At 43.1% G+C, this 12,296-nt stretch overlaps 1 protein-coding gene across 2 annotated transcripts; it reads right to left on the bottom strand.

The window, feature by feature from the left end:
- Positions 1–620: 620 nt before the first annotated feature.
- On the bottom strand, positions 621–12,296 carry usp40 (ubiquitin specific peptidase 40). 2 transcript variants are annotated; one of them, XM_076748449.1, is made up of 31 exons: positions 11,571–12,296; positions 11,385–11,452; positions 11,188–11,301; positions 10,304–10,468; positions 9,951–10,097; positions 9,571–9,714; positions 9,324–9,452; positions 9,024–9,146; positions 8,797–8,904; positions 8,485–8,667; positions 8,252–8,390; positions 7,976–8,057; positions 7,603–7,774; positions 7,433–7,517; positions 7,273–7,343; positions 6,774–7,183; positions 6,551–6,695; positions 6,361–6,421; positions 5,886–5,939; positions 5,561–5,649; positions 5,308–5,394; positions 5,174–5,210; positions 4,940–5,004; positions 4,669–4,743; positions 4,352–4,579; positions 3,843–3,961; positions 3,688–3,753; positions 3,350–3,560; positions 3,006–3,101; positions 2,571–2,665; positions 621–2,426 (listed from the first exon to the last, which is right to left on the bottom strand). In XM_076748449.1, the coding sequence occupies exons 1-31, from the start codon at positions 11,764–11,766 to the stop codon at positions 2,321–2,323; spliced, it is 3,870 nt and encodes a 1,289-aa protein (XP_076604564.1). In that variant the 5' UTR covers positions 11,767–12,296; the 3' UTR covers positions 621–2,320. The 2 variants fall into 2 exon arrangements, with proteins under 2 accessions (XP_076604564.1, XP_076604565.1); XM_076748450.1 differs by having other exon boundaries at positions 8,252–8,387; positions 11,571–11,880.

The following is a 12,296-nucleotide window of genomic DNA, read 5'->3' as shown; positions in this document are numbered from 1 at the left end:
TCTTCAGCTTGTCTGCCAGCCAAATTAATACTGTAACAGAGGGCGGGGGCTCAAGCTGCAGCATGAAAGCTGATTGGAGGTGCCTGAACCTTCGTAGGCTGTGATTGGTCGCTGCAAAATGGGCTGTTAATTGTGTATAAAGGTGAACATCAACCTTCCTGCATTACACCCGTGATTACCATAAAAATAAGAAAATTATACTAATTACTTACGACAAATCTGCATACTATAAATATTTTCCCTATTTATGTATCAAATTATTGCAAAAAATATATATTTTTTTTTACAGCCATGCTGGCAGCTTTGTAAGGCTAGCATGCTAGCATGTTAGCAGGCGTAATATTCCTCATACTAGCATGTTAGCTTGCAAACATATGCTAGTTAGTGCTTTAACACCAAGAAGTAAATAAGGCTGAGGCTGGTAAGAACGTCGTTATTCATGTGTGTACTGATTTTCAGCCGTTAGCCAAAACCACAAATATCAACTTCTTGGTGGTGCTAAAGCTGAAAGATGGACCAATCAACCAACACTGCCATCCAGGATGCTAGCATGGCTAACACACTCTTACAACCAGCATCAAAGCAGTTATTCAGCCTGAGCCTAATAAACATGAAATGACTGACAGTGACTACTGTATACCTTTATTGTTGATAAAATACTTCCCGCAGATACAATCTGACACAGTTACAAACAGATGTCCACTGTCTGAATAAAGTAAATCAATCTTAATCAATAACACCAAAGAAGTAATCAGTAATACTAGTAAATTATACAAAATTAAATTTCACTATTGCTGGATATATTGTCAGCTTTTCTGCATGTTTAAAAAAAAAAGGGAAAAAATTCTACTTGGCACTGATCAAGGCCAGATTAATACATGAAACAAAACCTGCAAGCAGCATAGAAAACATACCACATTTCATACAGTAAAAACATTTCTTTGTCTTCTTTAACCAAATGAATTATCTACAAGAATAATTTCTTACTTCCCTGAAGTTCACATATAGTGCATGCAAATGAAACATTACATGTTCCACAATGATAATTCGTATAGCAAATCAGGGATCTTTGCTTTCACATAATGAAGGAGAAAAGTAACGAAGAATTTGAGTGTGTTGTTTTACAGCATATTTCTGGAGCAGCAAATCCATCTGGCGTCATGGATGGTTACATAACATGTAATGATGTCTGCCTCCATGCAATTTGAATGTGAAATAATAGGTGAAAGGGCCTTGTCCAATAAAAGACAATAAGCCATTTAATTATTTATAGAATATGACTCGAAGCAAGCAAAGGCAGATGTGTGCCAAATTAGCAAACTGTGTGTCACTGAAATACTTTTTAAACCATAATTGACTCTAATAAAGCAGGGGCTTGAACAGTTTGAGGTTTGAGGAAAATAAAACGATTAATTACAGCAAAAAGTTGGGGAGTAACAGAGGGCAGCAGAGGTAGAACGAGAGAGGTAGAGAGCGAGGTAGGGAGGGCAGAGCAGCACTGAGGCCGCTCTATATTAAGGCCTATCTCTCCTCTCTCTTATCAACCTAAAACAAGCCCATGATAAGGATAAACATCTCAGCTCTTGGCACACAGTGACAAGTTTATCATAAAAATGAGCCACACGAGAGAGAAGTTACCTCACGAGCAACAGCGAGACCTAATGGTGGTTGATTTCCTATGATAGCGGCTTGTTGTGCTGCACATGTCAGAAGCTAAAAGCCACTAGTTGATGGCTACCAGTATGCTTTTTTTTTTACCCTGACTGCTACAGTTTATACAAAACCGTATAAGAGATAGAAACTCCTGTTAGCACAAGTGTCAGTATATAACTACCAGCCTGTAATAGCGTAAAAAAAACACTCCACAGAGAAACTGTTTCCTCAGGGCTGATACTTTCAGTATAAGGTACAAATTATGTTTCCTGAATGTCACACGGTCTACAAATATGCCCAAGAAAATTAAAAAACAGCAATTCAATTAAATAAAGGGCATATGTGGTGGTTTATAGAGTACCTGTAGTGAGAGGAAGCAAGATAATAAATCCCATAATTTTGCATAGACATCATGCAAATTATAGTCAATTGTTACTTAACAGCAAAACAAAAAGTAAAAATAAAATTCCTTCGACTCCAAAGCAGGAATTTGTTCGCAGTTTTACTTAATCTTAGCCTGGTTTCAAAGATTTGTGGAGAAATGCACTTAAAAAAAAGAAAAAAAAATGGCACAACACTGACGTCAAAGATTGTCCTGCAACGTGGCATCTGTATGTGTGTGAGTGGTTTTACAGGTAGTTCTGATTTGTCCTTTCACCAATGGGAGCTATCTGAATACCCCAACATTGATTGACAGCGCCACCTCTGGTTTCCTGGATTTGGTCGGTCCAGTCTTCTGTGGGCCAGCACCACCAGAGTCTGCAGCCTGCCCTCTGAAAAGATGCAAGGGTAGATCATTTTACCAAAGGACCCGTGATTAAAAGTCACAGTGCAGTGTTACAGCTACAGTACCAAACACTGCGGCCATAAAGACGGTCGGCAAATAATGGAAAGCCATAAAAGGTTTGAAGTCCCACCCTTTCCTGCGTTGCTCTGCCTGCTCTCGGAGCCTCTGCTGGCCCTGCTCGTCCTCCAGGGTAACAAAGTCCCTGTTGTTATCAATCAGAAGATTCTGGGAAAAATATTAACAATCGATTCAGTGTTTCTCGAATGAATCAAAACCAAAATGGATTCATTTTTAAACAGTGGTCATCCCTCAAGCTGGCTCTTTAGCCTTCTGGCTCAGTAGCTAGTCCTGATTTATAATACTTGGTCACCATAACAGAAGAAATAGCTGCTATTAAAATATCTAGATAAATTACTGTATTTACCCAGATATAAAGTGGGAGATTACTGAGCTACAGAACCTGATTTAGCGAGGTCAAATTGCTGAAAAAAGGACACAAATACTCCCCAATTTAACTGTGTAATTTGTGACTTGCTTAGCACTCCTGACCGGATGTCATCAGTACCTTGATGCCGATTGTGTCGCCATCTTTGAGGTGAAATGGTGCTCCCAGTAGTGATTCAGTCTTCTTCTTCTTCTTCTTTTTGGAAACCTGCTGGCTCTGGAGGTGAAAGGCATGTGACACATAATTCACTCACAGTGTGACAATCAAGTAGCAAAATTTCCATGAATATTGAAATTTTGGAAAAAGTTATGAACTGAATGATCACGACTGACTCTCCTGTTGTTAGTCACCATCAACACTTCTTTACCACTTCTTCTACCAACCTTTCTATTGAGCAAGAGAGTGCAAGTATACATATGGATCTCCTCCAAACACACAAACAGGAAAAGCTCAGGGAATCTTACCCAGTTTGAGATTTCTTCCCAGGTGTGTTTGTCTGGCTGGTGTTTGGCCAATAGTATAGAGTCGGGGGAGAGGCCGTACATTGCAGCCACACATGTGCGTAGAGAGCGAGGAGACGAGTCACGGGATGCATCCCAAACCAGCTCCTCTGGAGGGTAGTAACACTTCTCCCCTGGTACTCCCATTTTAACATTCAACAGCACCTCCTTGGGACTTAGAAACAGAAGGACATACAGCATTTCAGTGAGAAATAAAAGGAGGACCCTCTCACTCACACCATGGACAGATGCTGCATAACATTATGTATGAATCAGAAAATTTGTGACATCCCAAAACTCACCCAAGATCTTCCTCGTTAAGCAGCTGTTGCACACAAAGGTTTGTACCACTGGTCAGCTTCAATTTCCTAATCAGGAGGAAACAAGCAATGACTCAAACCTTCTGCATCTTCTGGTGGCTGTCAAATACACCCTGAAACAGGAGAAGAGCTCGTACCTGAGTGTCAGTTGTTGTCCTCTGAGGATTCGTGTCAGCCTCCGTCCCTCGAGCTGCCACACACGCATGAACGCAGTGGTTGGCACACACACATCCTGAAGGGCAGGCAGTGTCAGCACCTGATACAGAAAGACACAATAGAGCAAGAGGAGCATCTTTAAACATTTGGTGAGAAAACAAAAATGACATATACCTACATAAAACGTAAGTGTATCTCATTTCATTCTCACTTCATTGTTCAACCAATGCAAAAGAAATTATGAATATAAATGAGAACCATTCTTAGACTGCAATACCTACTGGAAAAAAACTGTGAAAGAAGCCACAATCAGATTGAATCCTATCCCACATGCAGGGCTGTGTGACGATACACAAACGTCTCATTTCACATTATACGTGTTTATCTTATTTTGTCGTGGGTCTTGGGGTCTTTGATGATGACCTAACTAGTGCGAATGACTTTCGATTCCTGCTTTCGACAGACTCATAAATTAACCTTCACATTCTACCTGAGTCTTGAGATCCTCCAGCGTGGCCTCGTCAGATATCTCCACCTGTCCGACACTTCTCGGCTCCGCCGCGTTGCCGGCGCACAGAGGCGGTGACTGACTGTGCGTTTCACCTGCAGCCTCCTGCATGTGCTCCTCAGTGTGGCCGTTGTCAGTGTGATTAAAACAAGCTTCCATGGAGCTGCTTCTGGGATCCAGGTAGAGCCACACAGACAGCTTGAGGAAACCCTGACAGAAACAAAAGACAACAAAGGCTAAAGAGAGATGTGAAGCTATCACATGTAATGAGTCTCCAGCCAAAACAAACACGCAAGTACCTTCGGGGGAAGCTGTCCTTCAGTGACGATTAATGTTTCCCCATTGTTTATCTTCAGCTCTGACAGAGAGGCATCCTGAGAATCAAAGAAAAACTATTTCAAACACTTCAAACACATATTTGCTCTATGAATTTTGCCTGGTGTTGAATATCGTTAGAAAGTGAGAAAGTACCGATACCCAATAAGCAGGGTACACGAAGCAAAATGAAAAAAGATACCTGCAAACATCCTTTGATATAGGAATGACATTTTGCTACAGTCAGTCACTCACCTCATCCATAAGTGGCTCTCCAACCTCCTCACACCAATCAAGCCTCCTCAAGTGCCAACAGGTGCCTGCAAACACACATTTGAATGACACTAACAGCCAGATATTTTCCATCAATATACTGCATTTTTAGATTTATTTTTCTATGAACAGCAACACTCAATGCACAAAAGTTGAGTTTACAGAACATGCCAGTTACACACAGGACATTCGGAAAAGAGAAAAAACTAGTTTTACCATCAAGTCCAACAGCATCCAGCATTGCCTTTAGACACTGCAAATAACAATCAGAGAGTAGGAATTTTAAAAACTATGCATACATGCGTCATAACCAATGTTTCACAAAGTGCATGAACACTTCTCCCCCTCACCTCTTTGACACTGCAAGTATTCTCCACAATGATGTCCATCTCCATGCCAGCAGAGGGCGCTGTTCCCACAGAGAAGTGCAAAAAAAGCTGCACGGTGGAGAGAAAATCTCACATCAATCAAGCAGTTTAAAAGCTCATAACTCCTTGTCTCGATTTGTAGGTTGTGGAAGGTTTACTGGTACTTAAAGGTAACATTCACCTGTGCAGCTGCAACAACAAAGGATTTATTGAAGATTCCAAATAAAAGACACACCTGTGATGCCTTGGGGGCATTTCCCGGACAGAGAGTCAGTGTGGTCATGAGTCGCACCCCGGCGTCCCGAACACTCAACTCCTCACACACTGTCAGGCAAACCAGGGTAAGACAACACGAGTGCACTGAGTAAATACACCGTAAAACTTCAAAGACAGATGATGAGACGAAACATTGCAAGCAGGGGGAGTACCTTTTAAACATTTTATGAGGGGCAGTGTACAGGAACGCGTATCTAAATATTTTTGTAAAAATGAGGGGGATTTCCAGCTCTTAACTTATCGGCACCATTAAAATCACCCTCAGGTAACAAATGATACGGTACCTGGAGGAAGGAGTTTCCCTGAGCAGTCCACCTGTCTCAGACAGTACTGTGCACCTGGTCAGCGGGAAGAAAAACAAGTGCTGATTTCAGAATGCATACAAACACACAATTTAAGCTTGACCAAACAGTAAAGATAAAGATTACATTACGAGGGAGGTCCTGAGACAATCTTCATGGTCTGTCATTAGCATTTAAGAATTAATCAAGATCTTCTACAGTAGCCCTGCTAAATTCTGATCCTTTGATCCAGGATTAAGAAAATATGTGCATCATAAATAGACAATATCCAAAATTTAAAGCTGTGTGGCTTCAACTTTACATTGTTTCAATTTGACTGACTCCGATTTAATATTTTGGAAGAGACATTTACGATGTGGGACTCTGCTTCTGCACATATAACTGACTCTTACTAATAATGGTGGTGCTGACCAGGATACCCTTTGCAGACAGCTATATTTAAGACCAAGCAGCTTGCCTGGGGGTTGCTCCTGTAGCTGCAGCTCCTCTATGGCCCTCTGTTTCACCTCACACAACAGCTGGAAGAGAGACACATTTAACATTAGACATGATTTTCTTTGGAAACAATGATGTGATGCTTAAATAGAGAGATGAAGAGGAGGAAGAGACAACCAGACAGTAAAAACAACGGCAGGGAAATTACTGACCATATTTCCTGTAGCTGGAACCTTGATCTTCCTCCTCTCCCCATCTCCTCCTCCTCCTCCTCCATGTGGTTGAAACTCCACCTGGAGCCAGCGGCAGTCAGACGGTGTAGTCACAGTGACGATGTCTCCGTTCAGAGTGAACATGCTGCACAAAGTGAAGAAGACTACGGTAAAACACACACCTGGAGAAAACCACACGCACCCACAGCGCAGATGATCTTACCTGCTGTCGAACGATTGCGGCTCCAGCACCAACAGCGCGTCTCCGTCTTTCAGCGACAGCTGCCTTAGCGTCCGGTGCATGTCATCGGGGGGGAACAGCTTCCACCCACTGGCCCCTCCTCCCTCCCCTGCCCCCGCCTCTCCCCTCTTTCCTCCTTTATGCTCCTGGCACAGCAGGCTCTCCTTAGGCTCCCCAAGTGCATCCCTCACCTCCCCAAGAGTCACAGCACCTGCAAAACCTCTCGCCTCCCTTTTAAGCCCCTGCCCTCCATTTTCAAAGCCTCCTCTACCATCCTCACACTCCACCCCATCCTTCACCTCTGGATCCTCATCCTCCCCGAAAAGGGGACGGACTACGGTCAGCAGCACCGGCTCCCACTCGGCTCCGCTTGGGACAGTCACGCCACACACCTGAAGAGATAAAAACCAGCACACAAGATTTAGGATATGAAAAATGTTCTTGCGTGGGGCTGAATGTGTGGGACTATGGCCTTGCTCACCTCTCTGCCGTTCCACACAAACAGGTCAGAGTTTGTATGAATGCCTGCACTGTACAGGGAGGCACTGTCATCTGCAAAGAGCATCACAGCCAGAGCATAGTTACAACATTTGTAGAACTTCTTCTGTCCTCTTCAGGTATTTTGCATGCACGGGTCTCACCTGTCACAGTATTGTAGAGGTGCAAACCTGCAGGAAAACTCTTGGCCACAGTCAGAGCCATATCTCCTTCCCACAGCTCCTGCATCTATAGAAACAAATAACAGCTCATTTCTAACACTCTTTTCAGCATTATAAAAAGGAACAGCTAGTGTTTGTGGGAATGACGTTACTTGATAAATAGCCAATCGAAGCTCTCCCACGGTCTTTCTACAGTCGAAACTCAGAGGGGTGCTCTCGTTCTGCTCCTTGCTGATTGGTTGCAGGGCTCCATTTTCTAGCCTGTAATTGGGTGCCAGGTGGAGGTGCAGCTCTACGGTGTTATTCGTGGCTTCAAACTTCTCACTGTAACAGAAACAATGTGGACTCATGTTAATATAACTTTCCAAAAAATGAATGCAAGTTTCTTCTTTTTTCTGGGTATTTATGTGTTGATCTTCACTGATTTTGAAATGTAAAATATCACACTCATATGTCAGTCAGAAGCTACTAAACAGCTAAAAGTGTCATGTGACAAAAGTGTAATCTGTGAATGTGTTTCCGTACCGCATTTGCTGCAGTTTGATGTTCTCCTCCTGAGCCATCTGGATGAGGTGAAGAGGAACTTTATATTGTGGATTGTTCAGAGCTGCAAATGTCAAACACAGAACACATTTTTAAGATATATTAGTCATCTAACTCCTTCACCTTCTGTGTGCTTGATTGAATTCAATTTAAAATGACCCCGCTGAACTTCCTCCTCTGTTATTCACCTCTTCCCCATTTCTTTCTCTGATCCGACACATTTTTTCAAATACAAATGCAACACATGGTGTCCATTACCTTCACTGGGCCTGTGCAGCTGTGTTTTTCTGTAAAACAGCATGTATGCGCTCTCTTTGCCCTGGAACTGCTTCTCTATGTCAGACTCCCTGATGGAGGTCACCGTGGAGTCGTTCAGGTCAAACCAGTGGCTACCCTGCTGACAGACAGAGGAAACGCCGTGAGAAACCGGCATCAAAGTAATCACAACATGTCCGACGGGGACTCAGATGGATTCTTCTAAATTCCAATACCTCTTTTTCAGGCTCTGGCGGTTGTTCAGCAGCTCCGGGGTCTGAAGGTGTTGGAGGATCAGAGTTAGTGGTCTGCTCTGCTGGGCCGGGGGCCTCAGTCACAGGGCTTGGCGGGTTTGCTTTCAATGCCACTCGAGTACCATTGGACACCAACATGAAAACATCACTGTGGGACTGCAGGAACTACATCAGAGGAAGAACAGTGAAGAAAGGACAATTATTTGTTTAAGCAATAAAGTGGAATAAGCACCAAAGGAGGTCAGCTTTAAAAAAAAAAAATACATAACATGAACACAAAGAAACCAACCAGACCTTTCCTATAGGACCGTAGTGTTTTCTGAACTTTTTGCTCCAGGATGAACCAATCTTATCCATGAGTTTCTGTCCCAGCTGGTCCAACAGGACACTCTTTGATGGCTCCTAGTGGACAGGAAATCACCTAATTAATCAACTATGACTGTACAACTGCCTCAACAAATAAAAATACATGTACGACCGAGACAAAATTCAGACTAAGGACGCCTTCAGATTCGCTGTACCTGAGCAATAATAGCAGTGAGGACAGACAAAGGGTCGTCTTCTTGCAGGTTTGGCTCAGACACTTCCTTCTTGACCACCTCCTCCTTGACTTTCTTCTGGGTCTTGGGTTTGCATTCCTCCTCCTGACAATGAAACAAAGAGGTCTTTCCTGCTTCACATGTTCAAACGTTTGCAGGTTTAGCTGATAGTAATACAAGTGATTATATCTGCCAATCTGAGTGTTAGCTGTTTATAGGGAATGAGCAATCAGTCACTACTCATCTCATGACATGTCTTCCATCTTGTTTTCTTTTTCTTACCGGCGGCTCCCATTGGCCCAGCTGGTCAATGTCCCTGATGTAAACATGGTAATGGCCACCATAGCAGCCGCCCTTATGGATGATAACAGAGAACAGCTCGTAGGAGTAATCAGAGTCCTCTCCATCAATCTGTAACGGAGGAACACATGTCAAGACATCTTAGCATAAGTGTAAGTCTGGAAAAAACAACAGTGAAGAAAAGTCATGTTAGATGTGCCTGATTGTAAAAAGAAGTAAGGTGTAGTACCTGTTCACAAAATGGCTGTAGGTTGATGCTGAAGGGGAAACTGTAACGTCCCGTCTCCTTGTATCGCTCACATTTGGCAAAGTCAAAGCTGAATCTCAGCAAAGACATGGTCATGAATGGAGGAAGCTTCCTAAGCTTGGCTGACTGAATGAGAGCAAAATAAATAATGGAAGGTGAGAAAAAACTGTATTTTTTTTGTTTATGTAAAAATGTTGATACACAGTTGCCGTTTTTTTTTTCTCTTCTCTAGTTTTAATCTTCTTTTCTATTCAATTGTTCAATGTAAGGCTTGTTCAAAAAGGGAAAAAGGAGACTTTTAACATGTCTTAGCGGTCACTGTAAAATTACTGTGCTGATTCAGTCTGAAAGCTGGCACTGACCTTGGCAGCAGTGACCAGCCTGTCACACTGTGCACAGCGGTAAAGGTTATTGCCCTCAAACAACTCTTCCTCCACAAACATGCTCCACAAAGCATCCTCCAGGCTAGACATGCCACAAACGCACACAGTCAGGTCCAGGAAGTCCTCCTATGGGAGAAAACAAAGAAGACAGAAGTGGGTTAATGAGTAATCTTTGTCTTTGCATTTAGTAGTGAAATTTATTCCACGTGGATAACTCCTTTAGTGTCCATCTTAGTATATCTTACTGAGGCAAAGAAAAATATATTTCCAACTGTATTTAAAGGCCAGAATATAAAGGAGCCAAGACAGAAACCCTGCAAACATTTACACACCTGTCTCTGACTGACGTTGCCACACTCCTTGCAGACAATGCTGTTGACAATGGTCCCGTGGTACAGCCGCTGGATAAACGTACTACCAGTGGTGTCCACAAGAGAGTGCTCCAACGCACTGAACAGAATCCTGTTCAGCTCCTGTACATCATGCTGGTTTGTTCCCTTCAGAGGACAAGAGAAAAAGGATCAAATTATAGAACGAAAGATGCCGTTTCCCAGTCACATACTATGTTCTAGTAGTGTACAGTTTATGGTTTCTTAGACTTTTTGTAGCATACTGTTTTTGTAGTTGATATAGAAGAAATCAATGTAGGCTGCTTCACCGTTTTTACAGACAGGACATTATACAGGACTGAGTATCAATCAAACTTTACTCATACACACTTTACTTAATTTTGTCACTTTATCAATATTAAAACACCAAATATTTGTTTAAAGCCTAAAGGGATTGGGACATATGACCTCATTCTTTACTTTAAACCCATCACTTACACACAGCAACTTTGCAATATTTTTGTCTCTTATGTGCATAGTCATTCTCGCCTCCCCCAGCTGGAGCTCAAGTTACACTTTCCATTCCGATGGATTTAAAGCTCTGCTTCGAGTTTAACCACATCACTGTATGTACATTCTTGACCTGCAAAGGGTGCTTATGCATGTCCTGAGGCAAATTCTGTTAATGTTTCTGTCTGTTCTCCCTCTTGGTGTATTTATTTTGTGTGACTGCAGCTGGGATGCCTCCAGACAGACAAAATGCAGTTTGAAATCAAGTTTTGTGAATTTCTGCATGCATCTCCTGAAGGTAAATCAATTTCTGAAACATGAAGTGCAACCTGAGCCTCTCTTTCTCCTTCTCACCGACCAAGATAATGGGCACAGACCTCGCTGCTGTTCCAGCCGAAACTGTCAGTGAGGTTGGCGGTGGAGGCGCTCTGTTGGTCCACCAGCAACAGAGAGGCAAACAGCCTCTGCAGCTCCAGTGGGATCACTCTGACCTGCAGAGAAGAAGGAAAAAAATCTCAGTACATGTCACACACACACTTCCATCTATGGTCACACCTACAGTGCAGGCACTTACTTTGGCCCCTGGTTTCTCTTTGTCTTCTAGACATCCTAATTCCTCTGACCCCAAACTGAACAGCTCCTCTGCAAAGACAAACAATGAATAAGGAAACAGAATCAGTACATAGCTGCCTTCTACTTGTCCATTGCAATGGTGAGCCTGAATCTCACCCCACAATGAGGATCTGAACCTTGGCCTTACCTCTGAACTCTGGGGTGAACAGCAGGGTCTGGAGCAAAGAGTTGAGGTAGCAGGTACCCCCCTGGTTCTTGATGCCGCACAGATTGCTTCTTCCTCGGGGTGGAGGAGGCTCGTCTCCCCCCTTTATAACTCTCCCTCTGGAGGGAGTCGAAACGAAATCTTCCTCCTCGTCTTGCTCGAAAAGATTCCCAAACATGCTGTGTGAGTTATTTACTCCGTTTTCTCTCTGTTATGCCGGGACTCGCGGTAAATCGTGTGTTAGCACGCCGATGTGCCCTCTTGCTATCTCATCTTGGTCTTGCCGAGCTCTCTGTTGACAATGGCCGGACTGACTCTGAAATAAGACGACTTCACGGGGCTAAACATAGTGACTATTACCGGATATATATGCGTTTGACGCGCAGTTACGCTGTTTAGCTAGCTTACCAGGCTAACAAAGGCAATTCAGCCGCAGTCCGACACTGACGAGAAGCTTGACAGCTCAGCGAAAACGGAAAAAAAAAAATCAGGCTGTCGGTATCGTTGGCGGTCAGAATCACTACGGCTGGAAAATGGCGTCTTCTAAACGAAACTCTAACGAATGATTTAGTCTTTCCACAGTGTCACTACAGTTTCTGACACTGGCTCTTTCTTCCTCTCTCTGTCTTAAACCAGATAACAAACGTAAATAAAAATACCGTTGGTGAACAGTAGGCAGCCATGTTTGTTCCTAGCGGGGGATTGAAT

The sequence above is a fragment of the Chaetodon auriga genome, chromosome 14 (genome assembly GCF_051107435.1).
Source record: "Chaetodon auriga isolate fChaAug3 chromosome 14, fChaAug3.hap1, whole genome shotgun sequence".
NCBI classification, from domain to species: domain Eukaryota; kingdom Metazoa; phylum Chordata; class Actinopteri; order Chaetodontiformes; family Chaetodontidae; genus Chaetodon; species Chaetodon auriga.
This window is presented reverse-complemented; position numbering and strand designations above follow the sequence as displayed.

Bases quoted from the DNA above. Each gene is read 5' to 3' on its own strand.
- usp40 (XM_076748449.1), bottom strand. From the start codon at position 11,766: ATGTTTGGGAATCTTTTCGAGCAAGACGAGGAGGAAGATTTCGTTTCG. The intron at 10,098-10,303 runs GTGTGTAAATGT...TTTCTCCCATAG, and splicing joins GCAACGTCAGTCAGAGACAG to GAGGACTTCCTGGACCTGAC. The intron at 7,518-7,602 runs GTAACGTCATTC...TTGTTTCTATAG, and splicing joins TTCGATTGGCTATTTATCAA to ATGCAGGAGCTGTGGGAAGG.